This window comes from Mytilus trossulus, chromosome 11 (assembly GCF_036588685.1).
Source record: "Mytilus trossulus isolate FHL-02 chromosome 11, PNRI_Mtr1.1.1.hap1, whole genome shotgun sequence".
Classification (NCBI taxonomy): Eukaryota; Metazoa; Mollusca; class Bivalvia; order Mytilida; family Mytilidae; genus Mytilus; species Mytilus trossulus.
Genome location: NC_086383.1, coordinates 21,147,012 through 21,173,585, shown reverse-complemented (window position 1 = coordinate 21,173,585; position 26,574 = coordinate 21,147,012). Strand labels below are relative to the sequence as shown.

General features: G+C 31.8%; 1 protein-coding gene across 1 annotated transcript; it reads right to left on the bottom strand.

Annotated features, from left to right (window-relative positions):
* Positions 1-353: 353 nt before the first annotated feature.
* On the bottom strand, positions 354-23,154 carry LOC134689834 (serine/threonine-protein phosphatase 6 regulatory ankyrin repeat subunit B-like). Its single transcript, XM_063549801.1, has 8 exons — positions 23,104-23,154; positions 22,283-22,506; positions 20,737-20,923; positions 16,857-19,556; positions 16,258-16,425; positions 4,705-4,941; positions 2,790-3,128; positions 354-561 (listed from the first exon to the last, which is right to left on the bottom strand). Exons 2-8 carry the CDS (start codon positions 22,481-22,483, stop codon positions 551-553), a joined length of 3,843 nt encoding a protein of 1,280 aa, XP_063405871.1. The 5' UTR covers positions 22,484-22,506; positions 23,104-23,154; the 3' UTR covers positions 354-550.
* Positions 23,155-26,574: the final 3,420 nt, after the last annotated feature.

The following is a 26,574-nucleotide window of genomic DNA, read 5'->3' as shown; positions in this document are numbered from 1 at the left end:
TAAAAAATATTAACCAGCATTTGTGATTTGTCACTGATTTCAAATGTAAACGGCGCTATGAAAAGTTTTTAGTTTATCAAATTTTATCAATTCAATTTGCCAAAAATTGACAATGTGGATGCACATTAAAGGGATATTGTTCTGAAAATTTGCAAAAACGTTACATCAGACAAGTTCTTCACTAGGGGAGTGTTACTATATACCTTATATATGGCAGGAAGATAGTCGTAATTGTACCAATGGGTCGTGTCAATTTCCATTTTAATTTATTTTTAAACTTAAACGATTTGCCGAATTAAAATTCAAAAAATATACATACCGTCTTTTGGTTGTTTGATGAATACTCGTACTGTTGAAATCAGTTTTGAGTTTGGCGTTAATGGGGATAATCCAAAACATGCGTTTTCGTAAATAAAACCGCTCTATATTTAGGGTCACCTGTACATATTATTGAACATTCCATCAATGAGGTCGATGGCTGTATGAAAAGATAGAATGGTGTCCTCGATGGATTCCATTGTTTTGAGGGAAACAGTTCCTTAAATATCCACTAAGTATAATCTGAAAATATTATTTGCATTAATAATGTTCAATATAAGTAATTGAGACTGATTAAAATAAGACAAAATTGGAGATATGGACCACACAGCAAATTAAGTGCTTCAATTAACAGCTCCGTTCAATCAGGGTGTGAAAGAATTGTTTTATGCTATCGACACCCTAAAAATGAGAGTCGGCAAGGATAAATTATTGGTCGAGTTACAGCAAAAATGGATTTGTGACCTAAATACAATATCAACAATACATTCAAAAATAATAAGACATAAATAGATCAGCACATTGTCTTTCGTAAGAGAAAATAGTAAAATTACAAAAATACTGAACTCCGAACAAAATTTAAAACGGAAAGTCCCTAATCAAACATCAAAATCAACTGATAAAACACATCAAACGAATGGACAACAACTGTCATAGTCCTGACTTCGTACAAACATTTTCAAATGTAGAACACGGTGGATTGGACCTGGTTTTATAGCACTAGACATTTCACTTGTACGACAGTTGCATGTGAAAACAAAACAGAAGCAAAAGGTAAAATAGTGGCGCATCAGTCATCAACGTGTCACGATCTCAAAACAAACAAATATAAAAAACACAGAAATAGAGTTGAGAATGTATATAAGGAATGTCTAAAGGAGACAACAACCCGACCAAACAACAAGAAAAGGTCACCAATAGGTCTTCAAAGTAGCGTGAAAAAGCACAACACGCATCTATTAAATTGAAAACCACATGCAATGGTTCGCGTGTTTGAGGTCAAAAAATGTAAACGTCACAAGGGACAATTTAAAAATAAGTTTGCCGTTCAATGTTTTTTTTTAAGTTATAAATTTACATAGGGAATGGTGGTTTACAGACTTCAAAAATAAAAATTCTGTTTAGATGAATCTCAGAAACAGACCGAGATTTTAAATTATCCATAAGTTCTTTAGAACTTTTAAGAATCCTCATATGGTTAATATCCCTACTTGAGAAAAATATTTTTTCGTTCAAATTATTTTCAGCCTTAAAATAGAACAATAACATAATGACATATTATAGAACAATAAATCACTGGCGGGATCTTTAAAAGTACAGAGTCACGTTATAAGAATAAAAGAAACACAAAAAGTCGCACATGCAAAACACTCCAGCAAAACTGACAGAGAATACAAACAGAAGAACGGGATGTATAAGGACCGATCCACGTCAAATGAATATCACGGAAACAGACCAAACAGTAAAAGTAAAATCAATGATAGAAAAAAGTCAAATGAAAGAACAATAAAACACGTTGAATCTGCAAGGTATATGCCGATGATTGTTTTTTTTTTTTGAAAAAGGACGAGACGTTCTTTGACATACCCCTGGTTCAAAGATACTAGTGTTTTAAATCAATACGTCAAGCATTAAAGTCATATGAAACGAGTGACTGGTGAAAAATGATGTTTATCCAATCTTGAACCAATACGTGTATTAATCATAAGCTTGGTCACGATTTTACCCTTATTTACGCATCCGTAACGTATAATCGTTACTTTTTTTCTCTCGGTCTAATATGATATGCAACTATGGCAGTTAATTGAGTGTCGTGTTTTGAAGACGTAGTTAACCTATTGTCACCTTAAATTTTAACAAAATAATTGATATATAATTTGAATTCATATCCTGACGATCGGAAATAGATCCACGAGTTATGATTACTGTTTTATATTAACAGGGTATTTTGGTTTTTATTTACATTATAAAATATTAGAGTTATTTTTACGTAATTTGCCGATTTGCCTATTCGGACTTCATTTCACAAACATAAGCAAACGACCTTCGCCGTTAATACTTGAAGGTCCTTAGAAACATCCATTGATATAATTCTTATGACAATTTTAAACACATTTGTATGAATAGCTTTCAGGAAAGATAAAATAAAAGAGGCAAAAACATTTGCTATATTTGGGGCCACCTGAGGCCACCTTCGGTTGCGGGATTTTCTCGCTCTATTTAAGACATATCTGTGGCCTTCAACTATTATCTACTTTTGGTCGGGTTTTTGTTTTGTTTGTTTTTTTATATTACCCATTTCCATTCACAATCGACATCGTACCCAATATCAGTTTTAAAAAAAATATAGTCCTGGTAAAATGAGAACCTCAAACACACTTAATGGCTGTGATTGAAATAAGCTTCTTAGAAGAAGCGTTACAACATAAAAATCTTGATGTTGAATCAAAATTCTGTTTTAGTTATAATACCTGTTGTTTGGTCATGAAAATCAAAGCCGGTACTTAGATTATTTTCTTTTATTTTGTGATCGCTATGTGTGGATCCACGAGAAGTTGAATTTGATTCATATATATTAGCTGTATTTCTAATGACTTCTATTCCGTAGACCTCCACTTCACATAATGCCAAAGGATAATGGTGATAATCATCTTTCTTATATACTGTCAAATATTTCCCTGATATGTGGTCTGTACAGTTAACATACAATTCAGTGGGTGCCTGTCCAATTTGCTTATAGCAAACACTATACTGACTACTCCAATCAGAAGTATTATGTATTCGTATTTCAAAGTCACTGTGTTGTTCAGCTGAAATACAATTTACATTTTGTGATTTACTTGTTTTCATATCTGCGACAATTGTGGTATATGTGTCAGTACATATCAGAACACTATTAAAATATTGGACAATATAACCTTTACTTGTAAAAAGCCGAAGTGTAGTGGCTAGTGCATAGGACTAGTAACACAAAGGTTCCTGGTTCAATTTCCGTTGCGTGATGAAAAGTTCAGGAACTGAATTGTTGACTATCCCTTGACACCATTTGCAAGTATAGTCTTGAGAAAACGATGATAGTCCGTCGGAAGGGGACGATAAATGGCTGACTTATGTTAAGAGAGAGTCATATCTCTTGCACGTAAAAGACACCCTTGTAGATTACGAAAAAGAGCAGCCAATGTCGCTAAAAGACATCACTCGAACCCGCAAAGTGGAAAGGGATTGATGTAAGTTGCAAAACTTGTTTCCCAATCCACTATAAATAAATATGTTTAAATTAAATTAACTTTTACTTGAATCAAAATCTTTCCGGCGCACAATTATTTACTGATATTGAAATTGAAAATACTTCAGTATATCCTTACTATTCCAATGTTATATTGTTATACCCTGAATTTCATGATGCAAATCATGAATTAAGAAACTTCTGGAGAAAATGTCATTACTGTGATATACAAGATTGTGATGCATGCTTAACTTACTGTAGCCCTTGATATCAGTGTGTTCAAAGATTGGCGATAAGTACGAATGATGAGTTTGGAAGTTCTTATGCTAGGATTACAGATTGTCAACTATACACCACCTTCCCCAGAATTTTGTTTCCCTGTGTCTTAGGATTTACAAAAAAATCTTACTAAAGGACACTTATATATCTGGGATTTCAATTTTATTTTCCTTGCGGAACACTGGTTAGTACTGTCTTTTTGTCCTATACATTCGCATTGAATTTTAAACGCTGTTCGTATGAACAAATGTATTGAACATTTCCATCACAATTTCACAGGTGAATGTTGCCAAATACAAAACAAGTACAAAATGTGCTATCATTTATTTAAAGGAACTGAATAATTTTAAACTCATGAATTTTCCAGATGAAAGTGTATCGTTACTTTGCGGTTTGTTCCATGTGTTTGTAAATGCATTTAATCATTTAACATATTTTGTCAAATTAAAGAACCCCTTTGTAAGCATTCGTTATGATTTTTTTTTAATTTTATCATTTCAATAACCAATGGACGTAAAACAACCATCAATCAATCAATTCTGATGAAATGTGTACCATGTATCGTAAGAACATCTTATTCCACAACTGTCTTGGGTTATCAGATATAGGAAGATGTGGTGTGAGTGCCAATGAGACAACTCTCCATCCAAACAACAATTCAAAAATTAAACCATTATGTGCCTAATTAACAACGGGGTAGCAGCTTATAGGTCACTGGCATGCGCCGACTTGCTCAATATGTTGCTGACCATTATAGTAAAGACAGAGGAAAACAGAATTCAGGGATTGTCACACACGAACTAAAAAGGAAAAGTTTTTTCAACAAAGAAACAGTTTTCTTTAACTGCGAAACAGATTGGAAATTATATCAATAGACTCACGACAGCAATCTGTTCTTGCATAGATGTGAACGCTTTCAATGGTATACATATTTCCAAAATCTACTGTCCACCATTTAACAGGATCTGTAACAAAAGTGTGCAAACATTCACCTTTAGTTGCCACTTGATTTCTCTTTCCATTATTAGCATTCCATGGTCCAAATATTAAAACGTTATTATTCCGTGTTGAAACTTGTGTTGCGTTTTTGTTAACGGCAATGTTCAAAGAACCATTCCCTGAAATTATAGAGCAAGTGCCAACTGTACTTTACATTCAAGATACGATTTCTACTAACACTAAGGTTTAAATTCTCTAACTAGATTTATAAGTCCAATTAAAAAGATGCCGGATAATATTTATACCTATATATTAAAGAAGTGTGATTTTCTATTCAGTACAGCAACCGATAGTAGAGTGTAGAGTGGCAGAATGACTTGTCAGTAAAATTAGTACTGGCGTTTGAGCAGACTTTTCTATTTTGATATTGGATATTATTATTATTATTATTATTATTATTATTATTATTATTATTATTATTTTTATTATTATTATTATTATTAATATTATTAGTATGCATGTCAGTACTTTCTTCTACGTATGTGTATACTATTGTGTGTGCTCTTTGTGTACGCTTTGATGGTTTAATGATCGAGAATATTTAAAATGAACTATTCAACCCAGGAATCTCGTCCTTTCTTATCGTATGTTAAATCTGAATGTTTTTTGTCTTTTTACTGTTTATGTATGAGCTGCATCGGATAGAAAATACAAATGAATATTAATATTTTTGTTGAATAAAGGTAACACCAGAACACCGCTGTTCAAAAGTCTTAAATCTTTTAAGTGACACCAAATCCGGTTAACAAACTTAATCCGAAGCTTAAACCATCTACTATAAGAGGAAAACAACGGAACAATAGAAACACCGAACTGAAACAAAGCAAACGCCAACATAGAAACGGACTATTTGACAACAACTGTCATATTCCTGAATTGGCACAGAATATTTTGAGAAATAATATAGGGTTGAAACTAGTTTTATCGCTAGCCAAACTCCCGCTAATATTGCAATGTTAAACTTATCTATGTCGATTTGAAAAAAAAACTTTACTTAAGTGTGAAACTGTTGTAAAAGTTGAACCCTAAAAAACAGACCAAATTCATCTTTTATTTCGTAGTTTGAAATTACAAAATCGATCAAAGTTTTATACAAGTAATTGTATAGGTGCACTTGCATAAGATCGATTTCTATATGGCGCAGGTCATATGATGATTGCTTGTTGGTTTTTGTTTTTCCATATAAAAAGCTTAAAGACACATAACGATTAAAAGATTGACACATTGAATTAATACATGTTTTTATTTTAATTAAAACTGTATGTTGTTTTCTAGATGGATGTTTGATTTCGGTTGCAAATCATTCTCTCATAAATCTTCAATGAAGTATGCAACATCAATTCATTAGAGACCACTTAATTCAATTGGGTATAACATTTGTTCTATTGATGTCTTTTTGAAATCTAACACAGTTTTGGAGGTCAAGCTGTGTACAAGAATCTCTAAAATATTTTGGGATGCTATGAAGAACTAAGACGATAAGTTCATTTAAGTGTGGACATCACAATATAGCAACTAATTACATAATAATAAATAATGTAATAAATATGTCATAAATTATCACAATTTGAAAGATTAATCTTTCGTCTTTCTTCTAGTACCTTATTTATAAAATATAAAGAAGAATGCAATGAATTACATCAGTTTAAAGTTGTCTGATTGGGAGTGAAAAAATCTTTGTATTGTGCTTCCGTAAATTGTTTGTTTTTAAAACAAGGCTTTTTTTTATTTCACTGACTGTGTGCACGTGGTTAAGAGTAAAATAGTCAACTCGATTGTTGTTATGTTAACATAATTAACAACGATTTCCATTTATGCTGATTTTCTAACCATATATATACATGTATATGATGCCGTTAAAATTTACAATAAGTGTTACTTAAGATATCGGGGTAATAGAAAAATGGTAAAAGTGAAGTAATTTACTCGAAGCTTTAACTGATGTCTAAATTATTTTATTAGTTGTATCTGATAACCTGTCTTACACTTAACTTCAGATTTATCTTAACATGCACAAACAGCGTATCTCAGGTTAGGGGAGGGTTGGGATCCCGTTAACATGTTTAACCCCGCCACCTTATTTATGTATGTGCCTGTCCCAAGTCAGGAGCCTGTAATTCAGTGGTTGTCGTTTGTTTATGTGTTTCATATTTGTTTTTCGTTCATTTATTTTACATAAATAAGGCCGTTAGTTTTCTTTTTTTCTTGTTTTACATTGTCTTATCGGGGCCTGTATAGCTGACTATGCGGTATGGGCTTTGCTCATTGTTGAAGGCCGTACGATGAACTATAGTTGTTTATGTTTGTGTCATTTTGGTCTTTAGTGGATAGTTGTCTCATTGGCAATCATACCACATCTTCTATTTTATATACCACAATTAGAACCGACAATGTGAACCGGCCTTTTAAAAGTAGTACATTTATTTTTGTCAAATCTAATTTGACTGTTACTTTATGTGGAGTTTAATACTTGTTTGCCTTCTTAACCTGCTGTAGTACTAAAAACAAATATGCATGTCATTGGCTTTGTAGATATCGACCTGTTGCAAACGAATATCAATACTCCTGGTAACCTATTTTGGTATTAAAATAACTGCATACGAAATGTATGTAAAATTAGAGTTGTTGTAAGAACATTACAACACATACCAAAGTTTATCTTTTATTTCGTTTTGTAAGAGTCTGATTCATGTACATGTATACATTCACTAGCATAAGGTGTATTTCTATCCGGGGCAGGTTATATATGGATAACTTAATAATGCATTGATAAGATTTGTGTAATTATATGAATTAAGAAGTTATAAGAAATGCCATTATCCAAAATATCTTAATGTGCACAGCAATAATTCAGTTTTCTATGATTAAAATAATTTTGATATATTTACTTACCAAACACTGATTGTAAAGAATTAATAAGAAGTACGTAAAACACACTGTAGATTATGTCCCTCATAGCTATGAAAACATACTTTGATAAAGTACATGATTGTAGTGTTACAATTACATATATAGATATTGAACACTTATATGACGCCATCACTACAGCCAATGCGTGAGTTTTGTTTTATTTAATATTCCAATTACAAGGGATTACGGAAAGAAATACCAATTGAGTAGATTGTTTAAAATCCTTCAAGAAGGAAATGCTAGTGGCATTTTCTGGTTTTATGTAAGTTAACTGTTTACTCGTAGAAAATATAATAGGGTTGTTTAAATTAATCATAAAAATTTGTATTAACAATCTGAAGATAAATATAATTTTCTATTGTTAAATATTGTGGTATTAGATTGCAGATACAATTTGACTAATCAAAATATTATATTGTTTAAAGACCATTATTTTGATAATAAAAAGTGTTTTCCTGTTCAGCATATGTCTCTCCTTTGTTGTAAACTGTTTCTTTTAAAAGTAAATCACAAAAATACTGAACTCGGAGAGGAATCCAATTGGAATTAATTTATGTAAAGAAAAGATAAACTTACATCAAGACATGATAATATGGTTAAAGATGTAACATGTTGTATACTTAGTTGATTCCAACAACTACCGAATGAATTTTTACGTTTCTCACCCAAATGTGTTCGTTACCTATAAAGTTCAAAGCATAATACTACCGACAGACTGCTCGAGCAGATGTATTTCATTAGAAGTAAGTCTAAGGATGATCGATTCTTTTTTTTATAATTTCTCAAAACCATATCATGTAATGAAACAACTACATCACATTAAGTCACATACACATCAAGTAATGTTAAAACCACATTGACTAATGAAACAACCATATTAAGAAATGGTGAAACCACAACGAGACAAAACTATATCAGGTAAATACGAAACCATGTACTGTAACATCGAAATATCATTAAGTAATGATAATTCCATATTAATTCATATTTAAAAATCATTACGTAATGTCAAAACAATATTAAGAAAAGACAAAATATCATTAAGTAATAATAAATCAACATAAAGTAATATCAGAGTTCCGCATAAGACAGCTGTGGCGTTCCATACGCATCCAAGAGATAATTCTTAATTTGGTGAGATCGTGTCAAAAGTTATTTCTAAGCTTCTCGTAAATTATTTTTGAGTTTCTTGGCTGAGCACAATGTTTCAACAATAGAAATAACAATGAATGATATATCGCATACATCTATGTATATTTCTTGATATGAATATATTTACAATTTGTAAAGTTCTAACTACGTCTGTTCCAAATACATAAAATAACAAGAATCTTGAATGTTTCGATATCTTTGAGTAATAAGTTATTTAGAATCTATGAACGTTAGAAATTCTTAGAAAAGTTGGATTAAATCTTTTAATGAACATCTTAAAACAAGGTCGTGGGTCATTTACCAAAATATCTCTATCAATCAACGTATATTCCTACGAAAGCGTCTTACTGTTATATGTCAACCCTTTTTTAATATGGTAACGTTTAGGTGACCAAATATCATAGCAACGAATGCGTTTTTTGCATTTGTCTGCTCAAAGGTTTGGTTCGATAGTACCTAATGAATTTAAAATAAAATATTGTTTCATATCAACATAAAATAAAGAAACTTATGGATCAATTAAATAAATTAATTTCATGTTAACCATCTAAATTTGTTCAAGTTTCTGTAAATTTTTTTTATCTTCTCTCGTACAAGTGTAAAGCTTTATTAGCTACTCTATCAGGTTTCAACCTTTCTTTCTTGTTGGTTGTAGAATAATGGCAACAAGAGAAAAATAGGCCAGTTAATTTCTACTCGTTCTGTTGGACTATATATTCGAACGTTTCGTTTTGTTAAGATTTTTGACTCCCCCTTTTTCGAACTTTCTTAAAAGTTCTTTTTTTCTTAACATTTTATCCAAGTTAGTTCAAATTGAGCTAATTCAATATAATAACAAATACCACACAGCTGTAGTTAAGTCAACTATAAAAGTATCCTACGGATTAGAATACAAATAAATTCAATCTGTTCAAGCAAACAAACTGACAGTTTGATTTATGACCAACAAATAAAAATGAATCAAATATTTAAAAAAGCAACCAATAGCATCAACTGAACTACAAACCTCTGACTTCAGATAGACACAGATAAATGTAGAATATGATAGGGTTTGACGTTGAACTGTTACGGAAGTTGCTTTTCTATTTAGTCTCCTTTTGAATATCATGAATACATTATTACAACTGTATACCTTTTTGTTTGAAATTAGACAAGACTTTGTTTCACATGAGTGTAACTGTTAATACAAGTATATATGCCATTCAAGACCTGTATATCAAAGTATTAACTATTGTAAAAAGGATTACTACAATGAACTAAACTTTTGATACAAGAAATATTTTGACAAATACCAAGGCATTATATCCCATAGTTAAAATTTACTTAGACAGTCTTTTAAAGATGTTCATGCTACCCCTTTCATGCCTTTCAAAGATATATACATGATATAACTCCAAAAATTGTCTACAGTTGACACAGAGTTTTCTTATTAAAAGCTATTTTAGTATTGTGTTTTTTTGGTAGTTATAAATTTTGGAATAACAAATATGTTAAAAAAAAACATATGATATATCATGCACAGTCTCGTCAATTTCTAAAACTGGTCGATGTGTTATTCATAATTTAAATTAGTTAGCCTGTGACAAACCTTTTTGTGACGAATAAAGCCAAAGCACGTGTATGGTTTTCAATGTCGTAAAAAAGGAATCCAAATATTAAAATATATATATATGTCACCGTGCCTGTTTTCGAGATATTAGCCATTGAAATTTTGGCGGGAAAATATTCTCTCTTGACTTTTCATAGCTTCATCATTGACAAGTATCACTACAAAAAGAAAATGGGGGTCACCGGGCAATTTTCTGCAAGGCATCTAAATGGATAAAACTAGAAGATTCCGAAAATCTAACAAAAAATCTAAAACATGACAAGCCAGCTTCCTTAAAGAGCGGGTCAACTAAGTGGCATTATATTGAAATAATGGTGAAATACACAATATCATAATATACCCTTAGGCTGAATGTATTGGTCAGTTAAAGTTAAAGTCAGTTGTCAACAGTTCAAGGAAAGAATCAAAACTATTAACTTTATCAGGTAAGTTAAACAGGTTCAGCGGCACCAGTATATGGAGTACATGTGTCTCAATTGATACGTAACTCTAGAGCTAGCTCAAAGTACGTTAATTTTGTTGAATGAGGAATACTGCTTTCTCAAAAGTTGAATCTATCAAATTAAGGTCATCACTCAAAAAAATTATGGTCGCCATCATGAGCTGATTGGCCATTATGACAAAAGTGTGTCAGATATCATATCTGATATTCTTCATCATTCATAAAAACCTTCCATCATTACCGAACTGAACAAAGAAATAACACATCGGGTGACGTATACGGTGCAGGAAATTCTTACACTTCCGGAACACCTGATTTTACTTCCGATTCTTTGTTTTGTTTCTTTTTTTTATTTACATTTTGTGTATAACTGTTGAAATGTTGATGTAACTTTCCTTTGGGTTTTAAGTCTTTGTTATTTCCTTGGTTTCTATTGTTAATGTCTTTCAGCAAAGTCATCCGTTGATGACAGATTCGTATGATATCGGCTTGAAATACATGCATTTTGTATATGAAATTTTAGTTTTAAGTGTTCATTTAGATCTTAACACAATCTGAGAAGTCAAACCAATAAATTATTCAGTCGTATTCAGTATCTTGGTCAATTTTCAGACTTGTTCATCACGGTGAACTTATAACTATGCAGACCATTTGATTAAAGTTTTTTCAGTACGTTTCAGAACTTTTTCCGACAATTCATTACGTTTATATTCTAAAATAAAAAAAAATGAACAATCTGAACACATCTAAACGTTTTGCAAGCGAATCATCTCAACAGTACCGAATTAACCTCAGTGAAGAAAGTCTAAACATTGACTAAAAGACTGAAAATGACGGACAAATTTCCGTTTTACATCTCAATTACGGATAAGTAATCGGCAGTTAAATATAAACACATTATTTTCTATCATATTAACATCAATTAGATTGACAAGTTTTTTTTCTGAACAATACACATTGTTATTTGTAAGTATTAAACTGGTTTTTTTTTTAATTTTCTTTTGGCTTCATACACATTATAAAGTTTGCTTTTCATGTACTATTTGCAATTGTGTGATCTTTCGTGTCGTTATTGTTAGTATCGATATGATATAATGAAAAGTGTTGAAATCTGAATACCATCCTCCACAACTAAATATACATGTTCAAGTGCAGGGGACAAGCACAAATTGGCCGCACAATTCTGCATGTGCCTGTCCAAAATGAGGAGCATGTACTTGAATGATTGTTGATTGTTGCTGTTGATCTTGGTGTTTTTTTATATTTTACAGTTCTTGCGTTGGTCCGTTTCACTATTGTTCTAGAATCAGGGGGAGAATTGGCGCCCACTAACATAGTTAATCTCTACAATTATATGTGTATTTTCAAAGTCAGGAGCCTGTGTCATTCAATGATTATCATAGGTTGTTGTGCTAAATATTTTGTTTTCTGTCATTATTTATACATGCATTAGACCGTTATCTTTTTCGTTTGATTGTTTTTACATTTGTTTTTTAGCTCACTATGCGATATTGGATATGCTTATTGTTGAAGGTTTGTACGCTGACCTATAGTTTGAAATATATGTGTTGAATGATTTCGTCTGGTGTGTGGGTTGTCTCATTGGTAATCGTACAGTTAACATCCTTTTTTTTATATGTTGACATTGTAAGGAATCCTGATACTAGATATAGTTGTCCAATTATTCCTTATAAATCAGAAACTCATATGCCAAACAAGTTTTTTTTTCAAGCAGTTGCTGGACCATTAAAATGATATCAATGAAAAAGGACATATGACAGACAGCAATTTCATAATTTAAGGTATGCGTTTACAAGGTATGAGGCATTCTGCTGATCTGCCTTCTGAAATAAAAGGTTTTCAACAAATAGTTTTCGCCGCCGGCGCAAGAAAGTAATCCGTATGTCTCATATGCTGTGACTTTCGTTGAATATTTAAAAACCTGTAAAACAAAAATCAAAAACAATCATTAAAACTTTTAATTTCACACGTTTTGTAAGTCTTGCATCTGATTTTCAACTTAAGTTTCTTTTCTATATTTCGGAAATTAACTTGACATCCATTGTTAGCTAACTAGCAAATATTTTTGCTAAAGGGCAAGCTTGATCTGTAACTTGTCATGGTGTAAACTACATTACAAATATCAAGTTAATATCTTCAAGCATGACGAAAAACAGTATTGAAAGCTGATAAGGCCGTACATTGGCCTATGATGGTTTACTTTTATAAATTGTTATTTGGATGGAGAGTTGTCTCATTGGAACTCACACCACATCTTTCTATATTCTTGTTGTAGCGAATTTTGTTAGTCGAATGACCATAACCCTGTGCACAATAATAAAACCGGAACAAAAATCGCCCTTGATCTGTAACTTTTCATGATGAAACTATATATCAAATATCAAATCAAAATCTTCAAGAATGAAGAAAAGTGTGTACAACTGATTTGCCCGACTAACGGATGAACAGACAGACAATAGACAGATAGACAGACGGATTGCAAGCCGAAAGTCCCCTTCGACTCCATTGTTAGCTGAAATTGTAAAAAAATATTGTATATTTTCAATAGCATGTAAACATTCTGGTAAAACACAATTCAAAAATACACAGAAAAAGCATTGAAGGCCATTTTCCTAATACAATATTTATGTGTGTGGTAAAAATAAATCAAAGACTTTCACTCCTTCAATAAGTTATACTTCGTCCTTGGTCAATATAACCTAAACAGATCCAAATATAAAGTAATGACCACGTTAAAAGTCAATAATTGATAAATATTGCTTAATTGGTCATAATAACAAGGTTAATACACTCTTTATCTTACTCTTCGTAATGTTGTTCAAACTGTCCTATTAAAAGTCCCATTATATGGGAAAAAAATTGTGTTTAGCACACATTCGCTATAAAGGTTCACACCAACATTTACCAATAACTTAAGTTCATCTAGATGTCCACTGATACAAGCTCTGTGTAAAGCTGTACACCCGCTTTTGACTGATATTGTTGTATCAACACGACTATTTATTGTTTGGCCGTTTAAATCAAGTGAAAATTTAACTATTTCATTATGACTTTCCTCACAAGCTTGAATAAGAGGAGTATGACCTTTTTCTTATGTACCATTAAGGTCCACACCAACATTGAAAACTTTACTACATCAAGATGTTCATTGATACAAGCTGCGTGTAAAGCTGACCATCCATCTTTGCGTTTTTTTCTATGTATCGACATGACTATTTAATATGCTGTCGTTAAAATCAAGTAAATAATACCCTGTTTCAACATGACCTTTCTGGCACGCTAAACATAGTGGTGTAGAACCGTGATTTGATGTGTCATTTAAATTCATACCAACATCGATCAATAATTTTACCACTTCTGTGTGTCCTATATGACAAGCTACATGTTTAGCTGACCATTCATCCACATCTCTTTTGATAGTATCTTTACTACTATGTAATGTTCGGTTGTTAAAATCAAGAAGGAATTTCACCGTTTCAAAATTACCTTGCTGACAAGCTCAAAATAGTGCTGTAGAATCGTAAATTGATGTGTCATTTATATTAATACCAGCTTCAATCAATAATTTTACCAATTTTGTCTCTCCGTCGAAACAAGCTACAAGTAAAGTTGACAAGTATCCGTTAGTAGTATCAACAAGCCTATTTATCGTTTGACCGTTTAAATCGAGTAACTGTTTCACTATTTCACAAAGACCTTCCTGATAAGCGTGATAGAGCGATGTATAACCTGCACATGATGTGCTATTAAGGTTCACACCAACATTGACCAATAACTTAACCATATCTAGATGTCCCTTTATACAAGCGCTGTGTAAAGCTGTAAATCTGTTTTTGTCTATTATTGTTGTATCTACACGACTATTTATTGTTTGACCGTATAATTCAAGTAAAAAAATTAACTATTTCATAATGACCTTCCTCACAAGCATATATAAGAGGAGTTCAACCTATTGTTGATATATCATTGAGGTCCATACCAACATTGACCAATAACTTAACCACATCTAGATGTCCTTTTATACAAGCGCTGTGCAAAGCTGTAAATCTGTTTTTGTCTATTATTGTTGTATCTACACGACTATTTATTGTTTGACCGTTTAATTCAAGTAAAAAAAATAACTATTTCATAATGACCTTCCTCACAAGCATATATAAGAGGAGTTCAACCTATTGTTGATATATCATTGAGGTCCACACCAACATTGACAAATAACTTTACTACATCTAGATGTCCATTCATACAAGCTGAGTGTAAAGCGGAAAATCCGATTTCGCGTTTTTTGTTGTATCTACACGACTATTTAATATGTTTAACCGTTTAAATCTAGTAAATATTTAACTGTTTCAAAATGCCCTTTCTGTCATGCTAAAACAAAGTGGTGTAGAACCGGTATATGAAGTTTCATTTAAATTCTTACAAACACCAATCAATTGTTTTACCACTTCTGTATGTCCTTTATGACAAGCTACATGTAAAGCTGACCATCCATTTATATCTCTTTTGGTAGTATCAACACGACTATCCAAAATTTTATTGTTTAAATCAAGAAGGAATTTCACTGTGTCATAATGACCTCCCTTACAAGCTAGGTACACCTTAGAATTATTTCATGAACTAAATATTGTGAACTTATTGCTTATGGTAATTGAAAAAACATAAACTTAACATTGACCAATGACCAATAAAATTAAGGTCAAGGTAAGATTATAGACCATGAAAATGAGGTCACGACACCCTTAAAATTATTCAATACACCACATATTGTGGAAATAGTATTATCGGATTTTACAAACAAACCTAATCATGCAACGTTAACCTTCATCACTGATTCATGAAAAAACCCGAGATCAGGTGAACGCGTCTGACGGACATGTCGACGTTGAAAGGAACTCATATACTAGACATAGTTATCCTACTACTCATAAAAAAATCACAAAAACATATTAACAAATAGATTAAATCTCACATCTTTAACTTACTAACAAGTTGAAAAACATCCATATGTTTTCCTTATTTATTTTATAGCTATGAATGTATTTTAATCAATTGCACAAATTCTCAAATATTTGCGTAAATTTACCCGATTACTAACACGATATGCATATTGAACATATTAAGACATCTTGATCGTATAAAGTCAGACGTTTCAAAACCTTTTCAGAAATATACAGTACACAAACCAATCCCAAAAATGTTGCTTAATATAAAGGGTCTCGATTATAATGTTTATAAATCCTTATTATGCTCTTCAATGTTTTTAAATCTACTCTTTCAAAAGTTTCAAAATATCGGAATAACCTCTGTATTTAGCACACATAAATGGCGTAAGTCTGTCATTATCAAATATTTGTAATTCTGCACCATTATCCTTTAATATCTTTACAATACCACAATGTCCATTTATACAAGCTAAGTGAACAGCTGTTGTTCCAGAATGGTCTCTTTCATTTATATTCATACCGTCATCTATCAATAACTTTAGTATGTTTGCATGTCCATTTACACAAGCTGCATGTAAGGCCGAACATCCATTCGTTTTTTTAATGGTAGTATCAACACGAAAATTTGGTGTTTGACCGTTTAAATCAAGTAAATATTTAACTGTTTCAAAATTACCTCTCTTGCACGCTAAAAATAGTGGTGTAGAACCGTCATTTGATGTTTCATTTAAATTCATACAAACATGGATCAATAATTTTACCACTTCTGTGTGTCCTTTATAACAAGCTATATGTAAAGCTAACCATCCATTCGTGGTTTTTATGGTAGTATCGACACGACTATTTAATACTTGCCGTTTAAATCAAGTAAGTATTTCACTATGTCAAATTGACCATTCTGACAAGCCATGGATAGTGGTGTATATACTGCATTTTTTGTGTCATTAAGATTCATACCAACGTCAATCAATAACTTTACTACCTCTAAATGTCCTTGGAAACATGCTATATGTAAAACTGACCATCCATCTGTCTCTTTAATGGTAGTATCGACACGACTATTTAATACTTGGCAGTTTAAGTCAAGTAAGTATTTCACTGTTTCATAATGACCATCCTGACAAGCCATGTGTAGTGGTGTAGAATTGATTTTTGTTGTATCATTCAGATTCATACCAACGTCAATCAATAACTTTACTATCTCTAAATGTCCATTTAAACATGCTATATGTAAAACTGACCATCCATCTTCCTCTTTTATGGAAGTATCAACACGACTATTTAATGTTTGGCCGTTTAAATCAAGTAAGTATTTCACTGTTTCATAATGACCATTCTGACAAGCCATGTGTAGTGGTGTAAAATCGATTGTTAATATGTCATTAAGATTCATACCAACGTCAATCAATAACTTTACTACCTCTAAATGTCCTTTGAAACATGCTCTATGTAAAACTGACCATCCATCTTTCTGTTTAATGGTAGTATCGACACGACTATTTAATACTTGGCGATTTAAGTCAAGTAAGAATTTCACTGTTTCATAATGACCATTCTTACAAGCCATGTGAAGTGGTGTAGAACCTGCATTTGTTGTATCATTAAGATTCATACCAACGTCAATCAATAACTTTACTACCTCTAAATGTCCTTTGAAACATGCTATATGTAAAACTGACCATCCATCTTTCTGTTTAATGGTAGTATCGACACGACTATTTAATACTTGGCGATTTAAGTCAAGTAAGAATTTCACTGTTTCATAATGACCATTCTGACAAGCCATGTGAAGTGGTGTAGAACCTGCATTTGTTGTATCATTAAGATTCATACCAACGTCAATCAATAACTTTACTACCTCTAAATGTCCTTCGAAACATGCTATATGTAAAACTGAAAATCCTTTGTCGTTTTTTATTGTTGTATCTACACGACTTATTAATGCTTGGTCGTTTAAATCAAGTAGGTATTTCACTGTATCATAACAACCATGTTTACAGGCAACATACAGTGGTGTTCTACCATTTTTATCTTTCTGATTGACATTCATGCCAAATTCCATCAATATTTTCACAGTTTCTGCGTGTCCATTTTGGCAGGCTGAATGTAAAGCAGTTTGTCCATAAGTATCTCTACTGTTGATATCTGCTTTGTTGTCTAATAAAAGTTGAGCAACCTCAGTGTGACCATTAAGGCAGGTTGCCGATAATGCTGTTGTGTTATCCATATTTTTTGTATCAATGTTCTCATTATATTTCATTAAATATCTAACGACTGCAATTTGACCCTTTTCACATGCGACATAAAAGGGAGACCTACCCTCATTGTCTTTAACCTTTATGTGATACGGATAATTTACTACAAAATGTTCTACAAAATCAATGTATCCCAAATGAGGTGATACATACAAAAGCGTATTCCCATCTTCATCGAAATCAAACGAAATTTGCTGACATGTGTCTTGTTCTTTCAGAAACGATAGAAGTAGTTTTCTATATGCCTCATTTTCTGTTTGAATGCTTCCAAATACTTCCCAGTATTTGCCCTTCATTGCATCTTTTATTTGTCGTTGTAGAAATTGGCTTTCGAACTCTTGTGGTATTTGAATAACAAAAGGAACACTATTTTGAGTAAATGATGAAATGTACGCACGATTTGCCAGGAATGCAATATCAACGTGGTCTATTAAACATTTTATTATAAATGGTGCAATAGCTGCTGATATGATGTCAAACATTTTGTCGTGGATTGCTGTGTAGAAGTCATCCGATTCTGTAATATAGACACCTTTAAGACACTCAAAACTGTTAAATATCGTTACAATGGATACAGGTTCGATTTTACATTCCCAGCATATAGCATTAACTAGCTGTTGCACATCCTCGGATCTTAATTCGTCTATACAAAATTTATTATTTCTAAGAACAAGGAGAGAAATACAGAGAAAAGATGATGTAGATTGTTTTTTCATTTTTATGATTTCATTTCCAATTATTTCAACAGGATGGGTAAAGAATCTATGATCTTGATTAAGGTTTGTACAGTACAGAGAACATAAAAGAGGGAAAAAATCGTACAGACAAATATTTTCTATGTCGTTCACTATATTCTCAGGTACATACGACATTGCAATAGTCCTCCTTTCTTCTGGAGTAATTTTGTATTCGGTACTAAAGCTGCATTGTACAAGTGAAAAACAAGTAAGTTTTGGGAATGTCTCGTGAACATATATATTTTCCCTGCACGTAATGATAAACTTATGCACTGATTTGCTATCATTTTCGTCATCGTCGTCATTCAGATTACAAGACTCAATTAGCATACTTAATTTGCAATCTTTTTGCTCCCATGATTCTGCTTTTTGTTGATTAAGAGAGAATTTACCACAAACGTCATCAATTACAAAAACTTGGAATTTATCTTTTGTAAAATGCTTAATGATTCCTGAAGGATCATCACAAGGAATTATATCGTATTTCTCCTTTTCTAATTCCAATGCTACATGATGAGCGACTGCAGATTTTCCACAGCCTGGAGATCCAGTAATAATAACACCCGTCGTTTTGTTTAATGATTCTAGTATAAACATTGTTGCTGAGGTAGGAATGTATTTTTTGCCATTATTTCTCCATTCTTTCAAAGTTCGTTGTTGTATTTCTGTAAACAAAATTAGTTTTAGACAGACAGATATGTATTCAATCATGTTTCAGTGAATGATAAAAGATTAATCGTAGCAAGGTATAAGAGACAAAAATGGAGATGCAAAATAACTTAATTGCCAGAACCTAGAAACAAACTCAAATCATGGTAAGTGGTAAGTTTCTCCTATTCAAAAACATATTTCATAATTCAGAACTCACTAAAAGTATGGTGTTCAAAAACAAAAAATGGATAAAGCATTTCATAATGAAACACACAACATATGATTTATGAATTAGTTACATTTTCACTAGTGCTATGGGAAACTGAAATACTGCCAAAATAGATATGAAGTCAATCGTAAATCTTGTATAGAAATACTTTCAGTTCTTTCTTTCTTATACCCTCTCTCAATAAAATCAATGCTCTTTTAAAATAAAAGCTTCATAATCAGCTAAACTCTTCCTTGTCCTAAAGACGCAGAATATACTAAAACTACTTTGTCAAGCGCATCTGGATATGACAGCAAATGTCCAACCTCGAACAGTTGGGGGAAAAATAAACACAATATTCAAGCATGATGCAGTTCTGGATTTGATTTAATTTTTTTACACATTATAGGCTTCTCACACAGAATAAATGTTGTCAAAGAACACGAAATTTAATATAAGATTTGACTTTATTTTCAATTAAAGATGTCTTGCTGTTGTGCAATACTTATTAAATCAGTTTTCAGACTATATATACCAAACTTTCAAAATACGTTGTGAAACCCAATTTTTCTTTTCTTTTATAAAAATTAAATGACTTCGGAATTATTTTTTACATCCCCCTTTTCTTTTGAATTTCTTAAATTTTGAGAAAAAGGATGTTTACCCCCCCCCCCCCCTCTCCCCAATTTATTTAACTCAACCCCTTTTTCCAAAAAAAATAAACATATATAAGGAACGCGTCTATGGCACATATATGATGCCCCTACTTAACACTATCAATTTGTTTAATTGTGATGTAAAAAAAAACCACCAACGATTATTTCAGAAACAATAATAACTTTGTGTTTAATTTCACTATCAATATTATTGATAAGTTATGCAGGAATAAAAATATGTATTTAGATAGTTGATAACCATGGAAATTTGATTTCCAAGCTAGAAATTAGGGACCACAAAGGGACATTTTCCTTTTAGATCAGAAATACCTGTTATATTATTTTTTTCTATTTCTAGCGTCTCTAATTTCTTGTTGATTGTTACCATATGCTGATTTGTTTTTTTTAACTGTTTCTCAAGCCGTATACAATCTATGATATCAGTGACATTAGTTAACGATGAACTTATCAACGCATCAATCTCTTGCTTCATTTCTGGTGCTAGCCTGAGTATTGCCTGTAACACAAAATAGTACTTTATGTAAACAATGAAACATACAACGTTACACATTCAAGATTATAAAGAGTAAATAATAATATTACTTTTAGGTACATGATCCTCCAACGATAACAAAAAAACACCTGTCTTTCCGTAGACGACAAAGCAACAAAGACATCATATTCAAGTTCTACTGAAAAGCTACAGAACAGGAAATCTCAAAAAAAATAACCACAACAAAAAGACACCGCTTCAATGAACGATAGTTACAATGAAAGACCAGTACGGTACGTTATAATTGTGAGATATTTTAGAAATACATGTTGTTAACCATCAATTCAATACTGTAAACCAACTTATTTTCGCGGATACTTTATTTCGCGTTTTATCCTTTCTTGACCACTTCGCGGCTATTTAATTTCGCGATTATCTGATAAACTTGATGAAGTTTATTTAGGAAAGATCAAAGATTGACATATTCGCGACGATTTATATTTGCGTTATTTTTCTACTCGCGAAAGTCGCGAAAATAAGTTGGTTTACAGTAATGAAACTTCACTTTCACCAAATAGCACTGCCTTGATAATAAACAACTCCTTAGATAATTTTCAAAAGCAAGAGGTTATCAATTATTTTTCACTTGAAATGAATTAACCTACATCTAATCCCAACACACACATGTCTTTGACATCATCTTATATATCAAATTAAAAAAAGAATAATTGTACAGCTTTCAATGCAGAACAACATAAATTTTCATACTTGTTGAAGTTACTCTGTGAAACTGAAAGGTATAAATTAAGATTATTTTCTTTTAACAACTATACAACTTTAAGGTGTATGTCTATCACATTTTTACTTATTCAAGTGTATAAATATATTTTTTCTAATTCTCCGTCAATTTATCCCTGTCTGCACCCATTGAAAAAAAATAATCAACGTGTGGTTCGTTTCATCTCAGTTCTTCATTGGTTAAAATCCGATATGACGTCAAATGTTCTTACATTCTTCTATTTTTTTTATCGTGACGGCATGAAAAAAGGCGACCATGCCTGATGACGTCATGTAGAAAGAGCACATCTTTTTGCTGATCAATCGAAAAGAAAGAAATTTTGCCTGCTTGTGATTTGAAAATTGTTAGAGAAACAAATTTCACCACCAAATCTAGTGTTATACGATATTTATCCACTAAAGACAGTTAAATTTTAAACATTTTACTTCTCGAGTGGATAAATATAGTATCACACTTGATGCAGTGGTAGAACCTACATATATTAATAACATGTATATTTTAAAGACTCTTCAATGTCATCAGCCATCGAGATGGTAAAATGTTACATTTTTTTACTATTTACATTTAGTTATTGGAGAAATTACCTCAGTCACACAGTTCCAAATCTCCAAGAACTTGTCTTCGTCGACTTTACCGCTGTCAGAATGAACAATGGAGTTTCTGTAAAATTTTATCCTGGAAATATCTGCAGCAACAGAATGGTTTATTTTCACTGGAAGACTTTCTTGGATGTCTAGATCTGTGAAATGTCTGAGTAAACATGCCATTAATGATACATCAAACATGTATGATAATACTCCTGTAGAGCCTAATGAAAAGAGCAAATAAACATCACAACAAACTATGTATATATTCAGCAATGTGGTCAATAGGGGTGAATGGTGGGAAATGAAGATTCTATTTTTATTAAAAGCTGTCATAAATTTTGAATGGGACTAGAAATAAAACCTTGCGTCAGACCATTCACAAACCCGTCAAATATTCCGTTATCGTTTCATATACGAGGTTAAGGAATTATTTTCAAAATGACGAAAAGACGTTGCTGGTATTCAAACATGCTACAAAACAAAATGGTCAGGTCGTATCACATTTTATTCTGAGGTATAATTATGCCGGTCATAAAAGTTCTAAATACCATCTGTCTACAATTAAGTCTACGGTTAAGGTTTTAATGAAAACTGACGCAAACAATGAAAAATGTTGTTTCAAATAATAACAGTGATTTCTTATACATAAAGTAGTGTAAGTATGTCCAATGAAAATATGGTTACACAGGTATATTAAAATATGTTTCTTAATTGAATCATTTTATTATACTTATAAGGTAACATATATATTTTCATAATACATGTTTTGGCAGATTTTCCTGATATACAACTTAGTCTGAAATGATAAAGACGTTTACCTCTAGGATATAATAAATCATACTGTGCCAATGTAATTACTCTCTTGTTACGTCTTACAAATGTAGGTCATCTATCTTGCCTCGCTTTTCTCTCAAAAATTGTTGTAGCTGTTCTGGATGGAATTCAAAGTCAAACTTTCGTCTTACAGCACGTGGTGCGACTCTTATCAACAAACCAGCTAATCGTAGAAAATTTATATCTTCTTGTGACAGGAATGTTGCCATCTTAAAACAGAACAGCAATACTAGATTGAGGTACACAAAATACCTAAAAGAACAAGAAAAAATTAAAAACATAGCAATCAGTGATTTTATTACACAAAATAATAACCTCGAACCATTGGTGGCCTTCGGCTGTTTTCTTCTCTTTTAGAGTAATACCACCAATGTTGGTCCCCTATTAGTCTTTGTTAAATTTAAACATTTGAAAAAAATGTGCAGAATTCATCTTTGTTTCAAATAAAGAAATTATTGGCCTAAGTAAAGTTTTATCCTGTCCAGTACTATAGAAAAAATGTCACATAACATTTCATTGCATATAAGAGAATAACCATTACTGAAAGTTAAGCTATCAAATTTCTCCCCTTATTTAACCTGTGTTCAAGATTTGGTTACCTTGAAACTCAAGCTTCTAAAATATTCTAAAGATACCGCAGATAAAAAATATGGTGCTCTGAAATACCCAATATTTTCGTATAAAGAATATATTGACCATCAATCAAGTTTTCTATAAATTTTGGTGTTTTGATGACATTAAATCAAAAGAGAAAAGTCGTGAAACGAGAAAATATCTAAAATCAAAATATTAGTTCAATGATCAACCAGATGCTCCGCAGGGCGTAGCTTTATACGACCGCAGAGGTTGAACCCTGAACAGTTGGGGCAAGTATGGACACAACATTCAAGCTGGATTCCGCTCTAAATTTGGATTGTGATTAAATAGTTGACACAGCATAGGTTTCTGACACAGAATGAATGTATTTAAATGAACTTAAAAATTTTGTTTTCTCTTAGAGCAATTCACTATGCTGTTGAATATTAATCCTCTCAAAAAAATGTTTGAAGAAATTTTCTTTTTATTTATGAAATTTCAAATGAGAAAAATTGAACCCCCCCCCCCCCAATTTTTTTTTTAATCACATCCCCCCCCCCCCCCCCTTATTCCAAAACTAATTTCAATTAAAATATTCTAATGGAGTTTGCAACAATTACTACTCATTTAAATACATCATAAAATATTAAGATGTAAAAAAACTGCTTGTTATCACTGAATGGTAAAGATTATTTAAATTTATCAGTTGGTAGTAAAAAGTGAATATACATTGTATATTGTATATAACAAAGATTTAAGTTGATTCTGGACAAAGAAAGATAACTCCAATTAAAAAAAATTCTTGCAGATATTTCTTGCTTACTATACAGGACAAAGAAAGATAACTCTTAATTAAAAAAAAATTTGCTATTTCACAATATTGTGAAATTAGATATTTCTTGCCATTGTACAATACTGTGCAATTGAAAAACTTGCTATTGCACAATACTTAATATAATAATTTTAGATCCTGATTTGGACCAACTTGAAAACTGGGCCCATAATAAAAAATCTAAGTACATGTTTAGATTCAGCATTTCAAAGAGGCCCAAGAATTTAATTTTTGTTAAAATCAAACTTAGTTTAATTTTGGACCCTTTGCACTTTAATTTAGACCAATTTTAAAACTGGACCAAAAATTAAGAATCTACATACACAGTTAGATTTGGCATATCAAAGAACCCCATTTATTCAATTTTTGATGAAATCAAACAATGTTTAATTTTGGACCTCGATTTGGGCCAACTTGAAAACTGGGCCAATAATCAAAAATCTAAGTCCATTTTTAGATTCAGCATATCAAAGAACCCCAAGGTTTCAATTTTTGTTAAAATCAAACTTAGTTTAATTTTGGACCCTTTGGACCTTCATGTAGACCAATTTAAAAACGGGACCAAAAATTAAGAATCTACTTACACAGTTAGATTTGGCATATTAAAGAACCCCAATTATTCAATTTTGATGAAATCAAACAAAGTTTAATTTTGGACCCTTTGGGCCTCTTTTACCTTAACTGTTGGGACCAAAACTCCCAAAATCAATACCAACCTTCCTTTCATAGTCATAAACCTTGTGTTTAAATTTCATAGATTTCTATTTACTTATACTAACGCTATGGTGCGAAAACCAAGAAAAATGCTTATTTGGGTCCCTTTTTGGCCCCTAATTCCTAAACTGTTGGGACCGAAACTCCCAAAATCAATACCAACCTTCCTTTTGTGGTCATAAACATTGTGTTTAAATTTCATTGATTTCTATTTACTTTAACTAAAGTTATTGTGCGAAAACCAAGAATAATGCTTATTTGGGCCCTTTTTTGGCCCCTAATTCCTACACTGTTGAAACCAAAACTCCCAAAATCAATCCCAACCTTTCTTTTGTGGTCATAAACTTTGTGTCAAAATTTCATAGATTTCTATTGACTTTAACTAAAGTTATAGTGCGAAAACCAAGAAAATGCTTATTTGGGCCCTTTTTGGGCCCTAATTCCTAAAATGTTGGGACCAAAACTCCCAAAATCAATACCAGCCTTCCTTTTATGGTCATAAACCGTGTGTTAAAATTTCATAGATTTCTATTCACTTTTACTAAAGTTAGAGTGCGAAAACTAAAAGTATTCGGACGACGACGACGACGACGACGACGACGACGCCAACGTGATAGCAATATACGACGAAATTTTTTTTTAAATTTGCGGTCGTATAAAAACGTTATTTAACTCCTCAGTTTTCTTTTAAGTCAATAGTTCTACAAGAAAAACGTATTTAATAAATCTTTAATTTACGGCTTTCGAGGTTTCATGTTGGAAAATGACATCGTTTGTTAAGATCAAATAGGAAATAACAGTAGTTTACCGATATACAAAAATAAGTCACAGAAATATTTTCAAATGATTCACACCAAGGTTAAAACAATCAGTGTGATATGCATGTATTGCAAATAGAATAAGACCTGATTTGTTACTAGCCACATGCATCAACACTCAGTAAAACGTCCGAATCAGGAATAGGGCGCAACTTGTTAATAATCGGACCAGGCAATTGTTCTGGTAATCCAAGACCTTAAAACAGCAAAAAAAGCTAGCTAGAGGTTACAGACAAAGACATATCCATTCGTATTTTTTTTCTTACACATTTGAGGTGACTAGGTAACCAATAGCATGACTGTATGGAAATGTTTGTTCAAAAAATCACATCGGGATCTTAACTATTACGACTATATCATTTTATTATTTGACAGATTTTGAAGGTTATTGTTATACACTACATGAAATCTGTTTTATATTCTCTTGTTTTCTACAATGTTTAAGATCAAATTAGAAGTAACAAAGGTTTACCAAGGTAAACAAAAATAGATAAAACACACACCGGGGGAATGGC

Bases quoted from the DNA above. Each gene is read 5' to 3' on its own strand.
- LOC134689834 (XM_063549801.1), bottom strand. From the start codon at position 22,483: ATGTTTGATGTATCATTAATGGCATGTTTACTCAGACATTTCACAGAT. The intron at 19,557-20,736 runs GTATTTCTGATC...TTTTGTTTACAG, and splicing joins AGAAAAAAATAATATAACAG to AAATACAACAACGAACTTTG. The intron at 16,426-16,856 runs GTATGAATCTTA...AGTTATTGATAG, and splicing joins AAAGTTATTGATTGACGTTG to ATGACGGTATGAATATAAAT.